General features: G+C 36.2%; 1 protein-coding gene and 1 long non-coding RNA gene across 6 annotated transcripts in view; both read right to left on the bottom strand.

The window, feature by feature from the left end:
• Positions 1–20,204, bottom strand: part of LOC309630721 — a 312,390-nt gene that overhangs the window by 157,780 nt on the left and 134,406 nt on the right. The window lies entirely within an intron of this gene.
• SPHKAP (SPHK1 interactor, AKAP domain containing) overlaps positions 1–20,204 on the bottom strand; it is a 149,743-nt gene that overhangs the window by 113,361 nt on the left and 16,178 nt on the right. For 2 of the 5 annotated variants that reach the window (XM_082396160.1, XM_082396162.1), the window contains exon 2: positions 1,776–1,881. In XM_082396160.1, coding sequence (XP_082252286.1) covers positions 1,776–1,881 — 106 coding nt within the window. Of the gene's footprint in view, positions 1–1,775; positions 6,095–15,258; positions 17,038–20,204 lie in introns of those variants that run through there. The other 3 variants (XM_082396159.1, XM_082396161.1, XM_082396163.1) reach the window with 2 other exon arrangements.

Genomic DNA, 20,204 nt, shown 5'->3' with positions numbered 1-20,204 from the left:
ATTAGCTTCCAGACATGATTTTTAAAAAATGAATATGACTACCTATTTTCTAGGGAAATAAGCATAATTGAGATAACAGATCATAAAGTACTAACTCTCTCAGCACGGTAATGCTAATATTGAATTTTTTTTCTGGCACTGCTTACTTGTTGATAAAATCATTCTTTAGAATAATATTAGTTGTAGGTAATCATTATTTTGAGTGCTTACAGTACGCCAGACACTGTTCTAAACATTTCACGTCTATAAACTCATTGAATCTGCACCTCAGCCCTGTGAAGTGGGTAATACTTTTTTCAGATGAGCAAATTGAGGCATGAAGAGGTAATTTGCTTGAAATCACACAACTAGTAATTATAGAACTGGGTGTCAAATTCAGGCAGTCTGGCTTCAGTCTTTCTTTTAAATGCCACTGGAATTCTAATCAATAGAAATAGAGTTATTTAAAAATTATAATAAATTAAAAATCATTTAGCCTTATGAAAGATATAGCATCCGGTGAAGACTTTATAATTTAGAGTTACAGAGTTGAATAGACCATACCTAGGGCTTGAAAACCTGCTGCTTTAGCTTTTTCATAAGTAATTCAAAATCATTTTGAATTATAGTGCCTCAGTTTTCTACATTAAAAACTGGAATTCATAGCACTGAATCCTCTATAAGAATTTTATGAGGATCATATAACACATGATAATAAGAATCCTTAATTAATCAGGCAGGTATATTTTTATATTTGGTTATGAATATATGCATGAAAATATTTTGTAAAATTATGTTTAATGCTACTTTTTTAATAATCAATATATGTTTTCTAATGAAGATATTTGTTTTCTTTGGTACTTAAAAACTATACAAAATCACACAAGCAGAGAATACATAAGGCTGCTTAACTGGGTACAGTAATCAATAAATTGAAATATATATACATATATAATGCACATTATGTATACGTAATTATATATACATATACAATATGATTAGTAAAAAAATTATCTTAATTTATAGCTATAAGTACTTTTTATAATTGAACTTTGTTTTAACAATAAATGAACTAATCCAGTGTGATTTCCTCTAAGTTTTCATGAAAAGGAACACACTTTCCTCTGGAATTCAGCATCAAATAGTGATAAAAACATTAGATGAGGAATTGGGCATTTGGCTTTAAATTTCTGGGCCTGAAGTTGGATTGGCTGGAAAAATCAGACAGTTAAATTAGATGATTTTATGTTGTTCAAATGACAACTTTCTGCAAGTGTCTTAAAGCAAGATTTGTTTATCAGTTCTAAAATCTATACTCCAGGAAATGCAATTCTGTTCCTAATAAAATAACCAGGCATACCCTTCCCTTTAAGAAAATAGCAAAAGGAGAAGAGCCATGAATTTTTCTTAGATATAGACTTAGGAGCTTAATATAATAAGTTGGGCCATTCAAAACCTGTGAAGATTTTTCTGCAAGGAGATCCAAGAAGCCGTTATCCATGGCTATGTTTGGAAAGAGTTACTAGAAAAAGTTGGAGGTGTGGTGAAGCACTGGAGGCTTAGAGTTTTTTAATCAGACCTTTCTGAAATGCTTGAGTTTTCTGATCATTTCCATGAATTAGATTTTTGAATGTCATCAGGGGGTTGTCCTGGAAAGCAAATTGTGGGTGATTTTGTGGTGTGTTTTTTTGCTGTTTCTGCTTTAGAAGAAGTGTTTGAAAAGTCAAACTAAACTAGTGTTGACAAGTTCAATCGGTGAGAAGAGAGCGGTGTTAGCCAGTGTTAGGCAGTGTTACCTTCTTACACGCAGTGATGGAGCTACCCAAGCTACTTCCCGAGCTGCCGCTGGCGCTGCCCTGCTGCAGTTCCGGAACCTCATACATCAGGGGTGACTCCAACTCGCTGTTTGTGCCCCAAAACACAAAAGAGAACACATTCTGGTGAATCATCTCCATATACAGAAAGAAAGAAGCATGATGTGGTTTTATGGAAAATCATCTTTTCAGATTGTGCTGAACACTGCAAACCCTCCTGCTGACATTGATGTTTGCCTCTTTGTTGGTTTCACTTTTGTAATTGGTGGGACCGCTATGACCTATTCCGTTGTGAGTATAAACTTGTGACCCATCACCTTCCAGTGTAGGTGGATGGACACATTGCATCTGCATGACTTCTAGCAGGGTTGACATCTTTTCTTAAGGAAGCAGTTTTAAAACCCAAGTAATATCCTTTCAATTTTCACATTAATTCTGCTCGGCCAAAATGGACACATAAAAAATACTCATTTTATTTTTTAAAATGAGGGAAAAACATAATTTTAACTGGGAGGCAAGGTGGTACCATGAAACGAACATGAGCTTTAGAAAACACAGGTCATCTCTTTATCATCTCTGTGGCTGGAGATGGCATCTTAGCTTCTCTGTCTCCATAATTCTAGACTTATATCCTTTCCCCCTATTTCTGTCAAATCTTGGTGGGCTTAATTATATACGGGGCTGTATAAATATTTTAAAAGATTTGAAATGATTTCTGCGGCCTCAAGATGTGATATAAATTGAAATTATTTTTAGAAAATATTTTTAGAATATTTAGAAATATTAAGATTCAGAGGGTTTTTTTGTATTTAAATTAGGCTAAATAGTTTTCTTCTGAAAATATGCAAATTTGGGTTTTAAAAAAAATGTACTGATATCTCAAGTCTACACATTTTATTTTCATGGTTGTTTGCCACATAGAACATGTACAATTCATTAAAATACATTGTTTGGAATACTGTCTAATGATTCTTTATGTAATTATCAACACAAAATATAGAATTTTTTTCTTAAAAGAAGCACAATAGAAAATCAGTTAAATAAACAATGTATTTCTGAATAACATATAACCCTCATGCTTTAAGTTCTGAATTAGTCAACTTTCACTGCATTGCAATTAACCATAAGTCAAATGTTGCATGTATGTAGTCTGTTTGTATTTCTATTATTAATTACTATGAATAACATTTTTACATGACTGCTGATGGTGCTATGTAACAGATCAGAAATTTGGGTAAAAATTTCAAAGAATAATTCAAGTAAAATCTGCTTTATTTTAAACTTTATGTATTATTTTCTGAGAAATTGCCACCTTGAGGAATAGAATGAGTATAATTTAAATGAAAAGATAGAACCCATGTTATTTTTGTTGAACTGGGGAAAGGTTGCAGAAGGAAGGAAGGAAGGAAGGAAAGAAAGGAAGGAAGGGGAGGGGAGGGAGGGAGGGGGAAAGTATGCAAAAGCTAACTGGCTCCAGATACTGGCTATAACTTCTTAGCCAGGATACTGCCTAGCTTTTCAGGGTCTGTCTATTCTTTTATAAATGACATGTTTGGAGTAAAGTCTGTGGTCCCTGCTAGCTATGGACATCACTTTCAAAATATCATAGAGAGTCTGAGTTTTCAGCCGTATTTTTACAGGCTTCCCACACATGGGGTTATAGCTTTTTATGCTATTAAGTGTGATTCTCCCTCAAACGCAACTGCAGATGTCCCTCTGAATGCTTTCTTGGCTACAGGACAGTTTGGCTTTTACACAAACACCAAAGAGGTGAGGTTCCAAATCATTTTCACATGGAAGACAGGACCACAGACCAAGCTAACTTTGGGCTGTAATAACTTGGCCCATAAGTCAGAGAAATTGTATATTATTTCTTCTAGGAGCCAAAGCTCCATGTGCAGGAGTTCAGGCTGAAGAGTCTACAAAGCTACATGTCCTGTTTGCTACTGTGTCCCTTAGGCGGCTCTGGTGAGGTGGTGGATCACTTCCATGCAGGCCACGAAAGGACTTATGTTCAGTGTTAGGACACCTCCCATGTCTCTTTGCAGGGTTATCGGTCCTGAGAGTGGGAAGTAGGCAGACTGAGAAGTAAGGTGGAGACAAACCTGATACAAAATGGAGTAGAAACAGAGCTTCAACAGTCTGTGATCGTTCTAAAGGGGGATCACATCTAACTTAGGGAGAGTAGGTCCAAAATCAGGGAGTAATGGGAACATCGGGAAAAGTAAAACATCACCCATGGAAGTTCCTTGTTTTCCCATGAAGCACACTGTATATGACAGCAAGTAGCCACGGATGCTATAGTAATTACTATGTACATAAAAGTTTAACTGCTGAGCTAGTCTAGTGGGAAGAAGAAATGACAAGTCTACCCACATGTATCCTGAAAACCCTTCTGCCTTTAAGATGATTGTGAGATCCTGGTCGGAGATGAAGGTGAAGAAGGGAATTTCAAACTGTTGCTTGCCTGTAGGGCTCACTCCATTTGTTCTAAGGCTAAGCATGTAAAGCATTAAAAAAAAAAAAAAAAAATATATATATATATTTGTTTATTGTTATAAGAATTAAATGAGGCAATAGAGTCACATAGTGGGACTAAAATCTGTGCATTACTTCACAATAACTGTGAGACAACTCCTTGCACCAAAGCCAATGCATCTTTTACTCTCCTGAAACACATTATGAATCAGTTTATTGACACCTATATCCAAAATCTATCTAGAGAGGCATATCTTTTAAATCATGTGACATGGATATAAATTTCCAGTAGGTGGCTACAACACAGCCCAATCTGTTCCCGTGTCTTTGGAATGGAAATGGAATTTTTAGAGGATTTGCAAAAATGTTGTCTCTAGAGAAGCAGAACATTTGCTGCTACAGGATGAGACAGAGATGGCAAGAACATGAAACTCATGCATTTATTAAAATGAGTTCAAACTGACAGTAAAAGAACTGCTGTCAAGATACAGTACAGCCTTATAACTCGCTCCTAATGGATATGGTTGCAAATACTTTCCTGGGACATTTTCGTTTGATTTTGACAAGTGTTGGCAGTATTTATTAAGCACATCCTTTCAGACTAGTTTCATGCTGAAACTGCTAAATACATTTCAATGAGGAGGAAGATGAAGGTAGGAAAGAAGGTACAAAAGCAGAATTTAAAGTAGTGACTTTAAAAATATTATAGCAAGAGAAGCAGACTCCTTTGTAGAGCAATGTTATATATGAATTGCCCGAGTCCTGAGCTGTCACCACACTGCAATCATTAATGATTCATGCAGTGTGAATAAGTAGGTCACCATCAGAAAATAGCTTAAGGAATATTCAGTTATTTCACCAGAGAGTGAAGTGTCCAGTTACTGGGAACTGAGTTGTTTATATGCTGCTACTCAAAGTTTGGTCTATGAACCAGCAGCATTGATATCTCTTGGAAGCTTGTTAGATACCCAGGAGCTCAGGTCCTGCCCTAGAACTACTGAATCAGATCTGTATTTTGACATTAAACTCAGGTGATTTGTATTCCCATTAAAGCTTGAGAAGCATTTATCTAATGTATTAAGTTAAATATACATTCTTTTTTGCCCTTGAGCTGTTGCACATGATGTTACTTCTTTTAGAAACACCCTTCTCAGTCCCCTTTCTTCCTCCTGGATAATTCCTTCTCTATCCTTTGGGTCTCAGTCTATAAATCATTTCTTGCACTTTCTCCCTTCCCTCTTTCTGCCAAGGAGGCCACTACTCCTCTCCAACCTCCATTGTCCAGTGCACAAACACACACATACGCTCTCATCTCTTCCCACCCTCTTCCCAACACTCAACCCAACCCAAGAAATGAGATTGACACACTTCTTCTGTGTTCCAACAGCACCCTGAACCTTATCCTGTTATAGCATTTGTCAAAATGATATATAATTATGTAATGTTTGTCTGTCTCCCCCTTTAGGCTGTAAATACTGAAAGATTAGGGACCCCTTACAACCTAGGACAGTGCTAGGCAGTGATGGATGCTCAATTAGTATTTATTAATGTTGTTTTTTCTTATCTTTCTGAGCATCCTGTTTGACCTCAAAAGATTATGCACAAAAGAGTGTTTGAATTCAATGCTTAATTTTCTGCAGTGGTGACATATGGTGAGATAAGCCACATCTGAGAAGATAATCTAAAGAATTTCCCAGGATAATTCTAACGAAAAGGGATCCTGCTGCTATTGTTGCGAGAGTCTAGTAAACACAGTGAAAGTTAGACAATTTTAAGATTCTAAAAGGTAAGATTTCTTATCTTCTTCCCCACTTAAAGAATGCTTTCAGTGAAATATAGTAATTGCTTTCATTGTCTCAGTTCTGTTAAGGATATCCACTCTTGAGCGCTAATACTAAATCCTCTGATCGCAACACTCGGGAAAAAAATAAAAGCTCACATCTATCAGAAGGAATTTTGAGCGAAGAATCCGGTTGCTCTTGTTAAAGCCAGTTTAACAATGTGCCACAACCTAGAATTTAGAGGATTTAAAAACACACATTTGTGTGGTTCAAAATGAAAATTTGCTAAAGTGAATGTCCTTCTTTTACCCTCAGCTAAAGGGATTAACCTGTTAGATGAAGCTCAGGGGTTTAGGTTAGTCTTTCAAAAACTGATTTGTTTTTGGAAACATAAAAAAACCCTGAAAACCCACAACAATCTTGAGAAAGAAGAACAAAGCTGGGGGCATCACACTCCCTGATTTCAAACTATATTACAAACCTATAAAATAGTGCGATACTGGCATAAAAACAGACACATAGATCACTGGAATAGAATAGAGAGTCAGAAATAAATGCACACATATAGGGTCAATTAATTTATGACAAAGGAGCCAAGAATATACAATGAGGAAAAGACAGTCTCTTCAGTAAATGGTGTTGGGAAAATTGAGCAGCCACATGTAAAAGAATGAAACTGGACCACAACCTTACACCATACACAAAAATTAACTCAAAATAGATTAAAGGCTTGAACATAAGACCTGAAACCATAAAACTCCTAGAAGAAAATATAGGCAGTAAGCTCACAGATAATTTTTAAAATCTGACACCAAAAACAAAAGCAATAAAAGCAAAAACAAACGAATGGGACTGCGTCAAACTAAAATGATTCTGCACAGCAAAGGAAACCATCAACAGAATGGAAAGGCAAACTACTGAATGAGAGAAAATATTTGCAAATCATGTATCTGATAAGGGGCTAATATCCTAAATATGCAAAGAACTCATACAACTCAATAGTAAGAAACTGAACAACCCAATTAAAAAGTGGGCAGAAGATCTGAATACCGATGGCCAATGAAAAGATGGTACATGAAGAGATGCGCTACATCATTAATCATCAGCGAAATGCAAATCAAAACAACAATGAGCTATAACCTCATGCCTGTTAGAATGACTATTAGTAAAAAGACAAAATAACAAGTGTTGGAGAGGATGTGGAGAAAAGGGAACCCTTGTGCACTGTTGGTGGGATGTAAATCGGTGCAGTCACTATGGAAAACAGTTTGGTGGCTCCTCAAAAATTAAAAATACAACTATCATACAATCCAGCAATTCCACTTCTGGGTATTTCTCCAAAGAAACCAAAACCACTCATTTGAAAAGATATATCCACCCCACGTTCATTGCAGCATTATTTACATAGCTAAGATATAGAAACATCCTAAATGTCCATCAGTGGATGGGTGGATACACACACACACACACACACACACACACACACACACTGGAATATTATTCAGCCATAGAAATGAATGAAATCTTGCCATTTGCAACAACATGGCTGGACCTTGAGGGCATTATGCTAAGTGAAATAAGTGAGGCAAAGAAAGACAAATACTGTACAGTCTCTCTTATATGTGGAATCTAAAAACATATACATATGTGTGTGTATATCTATATCTATATATCTATATCTATATTTATATCTATATCTATAAAACAAGAGGGAGAGGTAGGTGGGAGAAATAGGTGAACTGTTTTTTGTTTTGTTTTTTAAATTTTAAATAAATTTAATTAAAAAATGATTTGTATTAAAAATCACATATGTTAGTTTCTTTTACCTTCATCTTCTGACCAATCTATTGACAAACACTCCCTCCTTGACCAAACTTTAGTCAAGTTCCTCTGAACCATCTTTTTTTTTTTTTTTTTAAATTATTATTTATTTATTTATTTATTTATTTTTGGCTGTGTTGGGTCTTCGTTTCTGTGCGAGGGCTTCCTCTAGCTGCGGCAAGTGGGGGTCACTCTTCATCGCGGTGCGCGGGCCTCACTATCGTGGCCTTTCGTTGCAGAGCACAGGCTCCAGACGCGCAGGCTCAGTAGTTGTGGTGCACGGGCCTAGTTGCTCTGCGGCATGTGGGATCCTCCCAGACCAGGGCTCGAACCCGTGTCCCCTGCATTAGCAGGCAGACTCTCAACCACTGCGCCACCAGGGAAGCCCTGAACCATCTTTTCAACTAGATTTTGACCTTGCTCTGCTGAGCCCAATTTTAGCAAAGAATCCTGCTAAGTCAGTTTAGTAAAATTCTCCCACCCTTGATATCTACTCAAATTCCTCATCCTTCACCCTTAATATCTAAGTCCTTCATCAGCCTCTAGCAAGAATCCTGTCAGGCCATTTTAGCAAGGATCTCCCTCCCCTTGATATCTCCTCTTAGCAATTTTCTATCCACTGAACCCCTCACCCGGCCCAATGATTATAAATACCCAACTGTCCCCATTGTATTTGGAGCTGAGCTCAGTTCTATAAAGAGTTATCTCTCTCCCCTACTGCAGTAGCTCAAATAAAATGTCTTGCATTTCTTTCTTTTTTGTTTTTTAAATTTATTTATTTATTTATTTTTGGCTGTGTTGTGTCTTCGTTTCTGTGCGAGGGCTTTCTCTAGTTGTGGCAAGCAGGGGCCACTCTTCACCGCGGTGCGTGTGCCTCTCACTATCGCGGCCTCTCTTGTTGCGGAGCACAGGCTCCAGACGCGCAGGCTCAGTAATTGTGGCTCACCGGCCTAGTTGCTCCTCTGCATGTGGGATCTTCCCAGACCAGGACTCGAACCCGTGTGCCCTGCATCGGCAGGCAGATTCTCAACCACTGCGCCACCAGGGAAGCCCCAGTGTATTGCATTTCTAAGAAGTGTCTGGTGCAAGATTTTTCTTCTACACTGTGTAATCTTCTGTTCCATCTCTGGTAAGAAATTCACATTTTTTTCCTTGTGTACTCATGTTTTTCTTTTCTGGGTTGGAGACATCAGAGCATGGCTTTCTCATCATGTCATCCATGAGAATTAAATATGTCAGCAGCTTACCAGCGACTAGCAGACCTACAAACTCCTCATTAATTTTGTAGGATTTTACTAAAAGTATTACAGGAAATGACTATTCAACCCTGAAAATATTTAAAAACCATCGTTATGCCCTGTTTTAATTTTTAAAGGTGACCAAAGAACTGTAGAATGGTGAATTCCAGACTTTTTGATCTCCTGGACCAGTAAAATAACAATAACAACAATAATATTATAAAGCAACCAAGCTTTTATTTTCACAAATAAGGACCTTTAAAGAAAATCCTTTACTACCTCTCTCTCACATTCATTCTTCAAAGAAGGGACATATAAACAATGTAACGACACTATGATACATTATCTAAGAATGAAGAATATTTCTTTTTAAGAAAAGATGGTTGACAAACTTCACTATAATTTTTTGTCCTCAGATCAGTGAAAATGTTGCAGACCTGAGTTTGTGTACTTTTTGTGAGGTACTATTAAAAAATGACAATAAAAAGAGTATAAACAGATCATTTAGTATTAATCATAAAACAAGTGGCTCAACTGAACAATATTCTGTGGGTCAGAATACTGTGCTTTGCAAATTCATATATTATCTCTGAGTAAATAGATGACAACAAATAATGGCCTCAAGAATTTAATCACTACCTTCGGAGTTTATTTTTGTACCTTAAAATGTAGTTTCACAATCTCAGCCTTCACCAAGACCCCAAGAAATAATTTTGAAATATAACTCCTTGTTCAGAAAAGAGGATCAAACAAAAGAACAAGATAGCTTAGCTTTCTTCCCCCCTTCTGTTAATGAGGGCTAGAGGGAGACTTTTGAAAACATATGCCCTACAAATGGTGTGTGCAAAAATATTATTTTAATGTCAGGCAAAAAGTACCCATCACTGTTGCTAAGTTAGTGTTGCATGAACATGCATTTATACATGAAGACCATTAGATGCTTACTATTGATATATTTACCCCCAAGTGCTTTATTTCTAAAAAAAAGATTGAGGTGATATTTGTTTGGAGGGTCAAAACACAACATATATGTCACTGCATTCTGCTGCATCTAGATTTTAGTTCAGATACATTAATAATATATGTTACAGTAACCACCTCCACTCCCAGCTAATTTCTGTTCTTCCACCAGACCACCTGGGCAAGTGCCTCATTCTGTTATACAATCTTCTCTATATTACTTCTGAACATATTACCATCATTTAATGCATAACAGGTGCTTAGCATCTATGGAGTGTTTTACACAGTCTTTTAATTATATCTGTTTTATAGATGGGAAATCAAGGATTAGAGGTAAATGTAATCCAAGTTTATATCATTGGTAAATAAGTGATCTGAGACTTGCCCTTCTTCTCTTATCTCTACATCATGTTTATTTTCCATTGTAACTTCTAATTTTCCTTCTAATCCTTTGTTTCTATGACCATGACCTCTAAATGAGTCCCAATGTAGCCAAATCCTAGTGCTTTGGTATTTGAGAAAGCTAGGTTCAAGTTTCTATTTTACCACTTGTTAGCTGGATGAAATTAGACATGTGACTTAAACCTCTCTAAGCATTCATTTCCTCATCTGTAAGATGCAGATTATAATACAAGCTGTGTCATGGAACTGTTCTGGTGGTTAAATGGGGTTATTCTTGTAAAGCAGTAGCATAGTGTTGGCATAGGGAAAGCACTCAATATTAAATTGAGAAATGATACCGTGTTAAGCCCTGTAAATTTACTTACTCTTAAGAGTCTCTTTATTAGATTTTAAGTACATTTTGATAGTAAATTAAACATAATACATGAAGGCCTTTTGAATAAATGCATAAATACTTGTTATAGTGACATTTTTCTGTTCTCTGTTCTGAGTTTCTAAAATGTATACATACTTATGCTGACTCTTGACTATTACCATGAGGTTATAAAATAAAGAATGATGAAGCTTTTTTAAATCCAAGAGAACATAAAATTCATTCAATTAGTCTAAAGCTGTACAAATATATGGCCTGTTCAGACACACAGTCTTATATTTGTCAACATGGGGAAATATTCAGATCATTGAAGCAAAGCCCCAAAGCTTACAGAGGACTAGTCTGACCTCAGTGAAAATTTGAATTGAAAGTGTTTCTTGAGGAAAGAAGTTGTATTGCTTAAATGCTACTTTAACTGAAAAAATTTAATAAGACTAATAAATACATAAGAATGATTTTTCTAAAGCATTTAATATATATTTTCCTCTGTGTTTCTGTTTGCCCCCTTCATTTGCTTGGCAAACCCTTTCTTCCGAGATGCTGGGAGTTAGGATTCTCTGAAGCCTCTGCTTCAGGTATCATCAAAAATCACATTGTGGAACTGATATAAGAAACGTTAGGAGAGGGAGGAAAAGGGATGTATCCTGGCTTAAGCCATGCATGTTGGTCATTTACATTCAAAGTCAGTTATATGAAAGTGGGTTAATGAAGAAAAAAGGAGTGAAAGAAGAAAGATAAGAAATGTAGGCGTGTGCGAAAAATATGGGCCTGTGTCATCCTGATGTGTCTAGTGATCGTTGTACAGTATAGATTTTAAGAAGTCTTTGTTGATAAATAAGTGAGTGAATGAGTTTTGTTGGTCTCAAGTTAGGAAAACTGGCATACTATTCTGTCAATCAAGATAATATGTCATATTTTACATGTTGCTTCTGAGGGTATAAATGTATGTGGCTTTTTTGAAAAACAATCTGGACATACGTTTCACAACTGTTATTCATACATGTTACTCAGTACCGCCCCTTACAAGAATCTATTCTAAAGAACAGACACTGAGATAAAGACTCACGTACCGGATGTTCAACTCAATGTCATGAGTAGAGAAAAACTGAAAATAAATAATACATTCACTAATAGGTACATTGATGGAATTAGTATGCAGATATTAAGATGATGCCTCTTCCCCATAAATACAGAATGACTTGGGAAAATGCTCCCCTGTTGAATGAATACAGTTGAACACAAAATGTTATACAATATGACTACTGACATAGGTGGCATCCTTTTAAAATGTAAGATTAATCAGGTCATTTCTATGCTTAAAACCTCGCCATAGGTTTGCATTTCACTTCGAGTAAAATCGTAAGTCGTTGCCACGGGCTACAAGGCTTTATATGCTTGAAATCCCGTGACCTCTGAGACCTTGTGTCCTTCACACTCTTCCTACCTCTCTCCACTCTGGCTACGCTGGCCTTCTTGCTGGTCCTAGGACAGGACAGGCACACTGCTTTCTTAGTGCCTTCCCTAGCTGCCCCCTCTGCTCTTTGTCTGCAAAATCCCTTCATATTACCTCCTTCAGGTCTTTCCCAAATACCCCTTCTCAATGCGGCTTTTACTGACCATCCTGTTGTCACCCAGGCCCCCCATCCCTGGCTTTGCAATCTCTCCTACCCTGCCTTATTTTTCTCATTATCAATATCATCTTCTAACATTCTATAGGATGTATTTATTTACTATGTTTATTATTTATTGTGGGTCTCTCCTCCCTGCGCTCCCCCGCAGGTTTATTACCTGCTGGTTATAAACTCCAAAAATGTGGGGATCTTTTTCGGTTTTTCATGAGGCATTCTCAGGCCAAACATAATACCTGGCATATAGTAGGAGCTCAGTAAATGTTTGTTAAATCAATGAGCTAATTAAAACAAATGTATACATAGTTTCATGCACATAGAAACATATGAAAATGTTAACAGAACTTATCTTTGGGTAATGGGATTACTTGTGACATTTTCTTTCTTGTTCTTTTCTACACTTTCTAAATTCTTTACATTCTTTACACGTGTGTGTGTGTGTGTGTGTGTGTGTGTGACTCAAAAGAATTCTTTATTTTAAAATGTGTGATCTCTGTAAGCTCTGAAAATCTAGTGCTTATGAAAAAAATTGGAAATGCAAAATCTATATACTTACAGTCATAAGGAATTTCCCCGATTATTAAATAATTTTTTTCCTTCAAAATCTAATGAAATTTGCCATCTTAACATATAGGTTACCATTTTAGTGATGAGTTCTCATGGGTTCCACCAAAGTTACTACAGTGAAAATGGACTAATGTGACTGTTAGAAGTAATAAAACAACAAAACAAGCAAATACTGCCTTTAACCAAAGGTAACCTCCAAGGCAAAGCTTTTATGCTGAAGAGTCCTTTATCATGGTCTACTGTATATGAGCCTACATCTGGTTTTCCTTATACCTCTAGGGGATAAGGCTGTTGAACGGCTTCATAGTTGTCTATATAAATAACTGGCCAAATGAAATTAAACTTCGACAGTCCTATGGAGCAAGTGCTGATTCTGGATAATGAGATTTTACTTAGATCAGGAGCCGAAGATCTTGGAAGCTGCTGGATGGCATTACCTGCACAGTTTAAAATAGCATCATCACGCCAAAATACCGATCACCTCAAAAGGAGCAGCTCTTGCTCTCCTAATGGGTAAGGACAGCCAATGCTAATGGCTTCATTTTACTGAAACTATCTTAATAGTTTAAAGAATTTTTATTGGGGTCTTTTTTGGGTATATTAGATTATCTTTTAAAATATCCAAAGCCTGTAGGAAGCATCTCATGTGTTAGAATGAGGTTGAATAACATTCCTTTAAAAGGGGCAGGGGGGATAACATTTCCCAGATCATTCTTGCTCTCGGAGATGTGGTAAGCATATTAGGATTTATACATCTGAATCACTATGGAACCCTACAAAATACTTAGCACCATGTCTGCCAATTAATCAGCACTCAATAAATATGATAGGATCAATAAATGGTACCACAAAAATTTTAGTGATTTATCCCCAATTGTCAGATAAAGGTGAACATGATCTTTTAATTCTATCTCTATGCTTTTGTCTGTGAGAGTCTATAGTCCTGAAATACAAATGTTAGTAAAACTAACATTTAGCTAGAAATAATGTATATAAACCATAAGTGGAACTGTCATTTTTTTATCAAGAAAAAATTCATGTAAATTATAATAGCAATATTTGAAACCAATAGAATGAAGAAACATATAACAACATCCACACACTAAACAATATGCCATATGAGAAGATTTGTAATTAATATAAATATATATGTCAAAAAAATATTCTTATGACGTGATGTAGTGAAAATACTACTATGTGCTGGAAGTTGGAAAACTTGAATTTGGGTCTCAATTGTCACTTTACTAGCTTTATCTTGGGAAAGTTACTTAATCTCTCTGAGCCTCAGTTTTCTCATCTGTTAAATGGGACTAATATTATTTACTTTACTGTACAAGGTTTGCTATTAATGAAAGGAGAAAATCTCAGTCAATAGTAATAGGTACACTTGGCTGAGCACCCACTCTATCCCAGTTGTTGTGACAGGACCTTTACATTTGTCACTTCATATCTTCAGAGTAGGGGAAGTGCTATTACCCTATTGTATTCATAACAAGACCGAGACAAAGAGGTTCGGAATTTGCTCAGAGTTACACAGTTAACTGGCTTAATTTGGGATCCAAGCCTAGATGAACCTGACCCCAGTCTGTGCTCTTTCCCCGAGGCCTGATGTCTTCACATGGTACCACTTGCTTTTGCCACATGCTAACTTTCTTAAGAACTGTGTTTTTTCAGGGTGCTCCCATTTCATGGGGACCCTGGGGTCCAGAGAAGAGCAATGCGGACAAGGGTGAGGGTTTGCAGGAGGAGATGAGCTGCTGCACCAGACTGGATGGATGGTCCTGTTGAGGGAAGAGGGGGACTTGAATCATAGAGAAGCATCACCAAACACACTACCAGGCCTAGACCTCCCTGAAAATGAAATAGAAAAACATCTTCCTTTTGTGAGTGGAGGAATGAGGAAAACTGTCTAACTAAAAATATCCACCACCTGTCTAATCTTGATGATGGAATCCCTACTAATGACTTGGAGTCCGTCATTTAAACTAGAAGAGCGTAGCAGGAACCCAAAGGGATGGGGCACAGAAAGGGTAAAATCTGATGTTAAAAAAGAGGTCAGGTGCACAGCACAATCTGCAGCTTGGCACCATGAACCAGGAAGCCTGCAAAGTCACGGTCAGAATCTGAGGGTTGGGAGCCCAGGGGGCGGATGGAATGCTGGCATGAAAGAAGAGGCCCTGGTCATGACTTGGCTGTATGTCCCCCTGGACACCACACCCCACAACCAATCTGGATTCCTGGGGGTGTCTCCTGGCGGACAAGGCAGCAGAGAGGTAGGTGGGTGAGTTTGGTTTAACTACCCACATGGCTGATGGAGAGGACCACATCCACAATAAAGGAGTTACAAACACGAGCAGATTTGGAGAGGAAGCAGGGGAGGAGAAGGGTGGGGGGAAAAAAGAAGCAAGTTTTAGTATCATTCAAGGAGAAAGACACAGCAGAGCAAGCTGTCTTTAAAAAGAACAAAAATAGCTAGATGATGAAGTTGTAATAATTTTTAGAAACTCAGAAAAGGGTTCAAAGATTGCATGCATATTTTCAGGTAGTGTCTGTCCTGGGTAATACCCTGGATGTGTGTCCGAGATTGGGCTCCACATCTTGGATGCATCAAAAGGTAAATTAATCTTGTAGATAAGACTTTCAGAGACTTCCAACCTGGTTTATGGGTATCTATAGGTGAGGAGCTCAGTTTGTGCTACTCAAACTTATTATTTTAATATTAAGATTAATATTAAGAGAATAGTGGGGCAACAGATTTTTATGGACATTTGTTACAGCTTCATTGAAAGCCTTGTAATTAATTTTCTGTACAATGCTTACCTGTAGGCATGCTCTAGCTCTTTGTTTTTCAGTCAAAATGAACAGTATATTACCTTAAATCTCAAAGGCTATAAAGCCATTATACTGTGAAAAAACAAATAATATCACTATATGTTGGAGCACAAAATAAACCAGAAGGAGTCGGTGAAATTATCGTCACATCTCCATTGCTGGTAGTTACTGGTACATAATTAGAATTCAAGGAAATTTTACTGTGTGGATGAGGATGCCAGAGAACAAAGGCAGTAAAACATCAGAGATATCAGAGTAGGAGACACCTGATTTGGGGGCATGGGGTAGAGCAAAAGGCGTGAATGAGTGACCATTTGTGGCCACATAATGTCCAATCTACATCATTAGCTAAGGGTGATAATTTTCTCCAGAAATGTCTTGCATGTTTTCTTGAGCTTTAGTCCTAGAAAATTCATATTTATTGATACCATATAAATGATCTCAATAATTATCCAATAATTTATCTGCAGATTCTTTTGGATTTTTTATGTACACAATCAAAAAACTGCAAATGTGGAGAGTTTTGTTTTCTTCTTTTCCATGCCTTTTACTTTTTGTTTCTCATTATTGCCTTCCTGCATGGGCTAGCATCTTCAGTGAAATGTTGAATAAAGTAATGAAAAAAAAAATCCTTAGAGTTACACCATTATGTATTATGTTTGCTGTAGATCTTTATGAGTAAAATTTTGTATTTTTCTAGTATTTTTTCAATTACTTGTAAAAGGATGTTTTTTTTTATCAAATGCTTTTTTGCATTTATTAATATAACCATATTTTTCTCCTTTAGATTATTAATTTGAGGGCTTATACTAATTGATTTATAATATTCAATCAGTCTTGAATTCCTGAGATCAACTCAATTTGATAGTAATCTATTATACTTTTTATATTTTGTGGGACCTAGTTTGCTAATATTTCCTTTGGGAATTTTTTCCCTTTGTGATCATGAATGAGATTGAATTTCCTTTCTTCCCTTGTCATGTTGGTATCAAGGTTATGCCAGTTTCATAAAATATATTAAAGCTATTCCTCTTTTTCTGTTTTCTGGACGAGTTTGTGTACTATGGAAATTATCTATTATCAAATGTTTAGCAGAACTCTCTAACAAAGAAAGAGTGGTGATTTTCTGTTGGAAGGGTTTGATGCTTATCGTGGTTTCTATTTCTTCTTTTTTTTTTCTCCTCTCTTTTTTTTTTTTCTCTATTTCTTCTTGAGCTACTTTGGTAAGTTATATTTTTATTCAAAATTGCCCATTTAATCTAAGTTGCATGTTTATGTATTGACATAATGTTTTATAATATTACTGTAATTTTGTCTGTGATATCTGTAGTGATGTTCACTTTTTTTCATTCCTACAATTGTTTTTGTGCTTCACCCCCATTTTGAAATTAAGTATACCAGGGATTTGTCAATTTGATTTGCCTTTTCAAAGAACCATCTTTTGTTTTCTCTATCCTTTATAGTCTATGTTTAATTTCAATTGTATTAATTTCTGGTCTTATCATTATTTACTTTCCTTGGGGTTATTTTGTTTTTTTTAAATCTCAGGAGATAAATGTGTACTATCATCTTTAGTATTTTCTTTTTCTTTTTAAAAAAATGTATGTTATGTATGCTTTAAGGCTGTAAATTTTTCTCTTATGGTGGCTTTACCTGCACTCCACAAGTTTTGAAATATGTCATGTTCATTATCCTTCGAACCAAAATACTTTCTAATTTTCATTATAATTTTGTTGATTTTACTTCTATTTAATTGGAAAATTTTATTTACCTTTTCATTATTGACTTCCAACTGAATTCCATTTTTCTCAAATAACATAGTCTGCATAACATTAATCTTTGGCATTTGTTAAGAATTGCTTTATAATCTAGTGCATGGCCAATTTCTGTAAATGTTATATGTATTCTGCAATTTTTGGTTTTATTATTCTATATATGTAAATTAAGTTAAGTTGGATGTGATATTCAGATCCTTTAAGGTCATATTGGTACTTCTGGATATTTAAAAAAATATTTTTGTCAATTTTTTCTGTTATAGTTCTGAGGCTATTTTATTACGTGAATGCAAATGTAAAATGACATGTGCTGGTTATTCAACCTTTGTCATTGTCAGTGACATACTTAACTTCTGGCAATGCTCTTCTGCTTTAAAGTTCATTTTGACTGATATTGACAAAACTATATCAGTTTTCTTTGGTTAGCTATTACATCATTTATATCTTTCCATCTTTTTTAGGATTTTATGCTTTTTAATTAATTAATTTATTAATTTATTTATTTTTGGCTGCGTTGGGTCTTCGTTGCTGTACGCTGGCTTTCTCCAGTTGCGGCGAGCGGGGGCTACTCTTCGTTGCTGTGCACGGGCTTCTCGTTGCGGTGGCTTCTCTTGTTGAGGAGCACGGGCACTAGGTATGCAGGCTTCCGTAGTTGTGCCACATGGGCTCATTAGTTGTGGCTCGTGGGCTCTAGAGTGTAGGCTCAGTAGTTGTGGCACACGGGCTTAGTTGCTCCGCAGCTTGTGGGATCTTCCTGGACCAGGGATCGAACCCGTGTCCCCTGCATCACCAGGTTGATTCTTAACCACTGCACCACCAGGGAAGTCCCAGGATTTTATGTTTTAAAAATGCTTTACCTTATTTGATTTTTTAAAAATCCAAATGATAACCTTTACATTTTGATTGAAGCATTCAGTCCATTTACTTTTTTTTAGTATATCAACTTTTTTTTATTGGAGTATAATTGCTTTACAATGTTGTGTTAATTTCTGCTGTACAATGAAGTGAATCAGCTATATGTATACCTATATGCCCTCCCTCTTGGACGCCCCCATCCCACTTTTAATGTAACCACTTGATACATTTAAAATGCACTACAATTTTCTTTTTAGTGAGAAACAGCATTACCAGTTTTTGTCTGTAAGAAAATATTTGTATTTATTCTTGCAGGATATTTTCACTGAATATAGAATTCTAAACTGGCAATGATTTTCCTTCATATATCAAAGATATCACTTCATTGTCTTGGGAATCCCAGTTATGCTTTTGTGAAGTCAGCTGTCAATCTAATTGTCAATTTTATTTAAAGGCATTGTATCTTTTTTCTGGCTGCTTTTTTTTTTTTTTTTTAATATTTATTTATTTATTTATTTATTTATGGCTGTGTTGGGTCTTCGTTTCTGTGCGAGGACTTTCTCTAGTTGCGGCAAGCGGGGGCCACTCTTCATCGCGGTGTGCGGGCCTCTCACTATCGCGGCCTCTCTTGTTGCGGGGCACAGGCTTCAGACGCGCAGGCTCAGTAGTTGTGGCTCACGGGCCCAGTTGCTCCGCGGCATGTGGGATCTTCCCAGACCAGGGCTCGAACCCGTGTCCCCTGCATTAGCAGGCAGATTCTCAACCACTGCGCCACCAGGGAAGCCCCTGGCTGCTTTTAAGATATTCTGTCTATCTTTGATGGCCTGTTGATATTTAGCTAATAATTTATTAAATTATCTACTCTTCAATTCTTTTAGTAAATTTTAAAGCAATTTTAGTCATTTTAAGCAAGAGGAATAATGAATAATTTTAAAAATATTACTGGAGTTAAAACTGATAGGCCTTGAAAATTATCTCATGGTGTTGGGAAAGACACAGAGAAAGAAAAATATTACCAACAGATTTTAAGGTTGAGAAACATGTGGGTGGGACAAGAGAGATCTAATAATGTTTGTGAGCAGATGAAAAGATCAAATTAGGAAAAACTAACCTATCTCCTGAAAAGCTTTTCATAAAGAATTAGAAGCAGTTGGATGGAGAAGGAAGTAGATAATTAAGTGACCTAAATGTACCCACTTACTCAGTTAAACATTTCACGCAATAGCAACAAGCTGTAGCAAAAACGATAACAACAATGGTAATAATTATTACCATGGATAATTATTTTATAATACTATAATTAAGTAATAATAATTATATGTTCCCCTCAGAAATTAAATAAAACCATCTTCCTTTTAAAATAAAGTTAAGTGCATAGCTAAAATGACTTCCTTTTTTCAAGATGGACCTGATTTCAAATCATTTGCTGAACTGTACTTCAAAACCACATACTTGGTAGAGTAGGTGTCTTGATTTTTAGTTTGAAAAACATGGTACTTATATATAGTTATGAACAGCACACAATCTCTTTCTTGGAAAGCAAGCATAGTTTAGAAGTTTACTTCTACACGATATATCAAACTGCTCAGGCAGAGAAAGCACAATATGTGAATTTATTAATAATCTTTTTAAATCTTAGTTTTTGTGTGTTATAAATTCATTATAACAACACTTCGTCATTGTGTTTGTAGATTTCTTTTT

The sequence above is a fragment of the Balaenoptera borealis genome (genome assembly GCF_965194805.1).
Source record: "Balaenoptera borealis genome assembly, chromosome: 6".
Lineage (NCBI taxonomy): Eukaryota > Metazoa > Chordata > Mammalia > Artiodactyla > Balaenopteridae > Balaenoptera > Balaenoptera borealis.
Note: the sequence above shows the minus strand (reverse complement) of the source record. Positions and strands in the feature narration are given on the sequence as shown.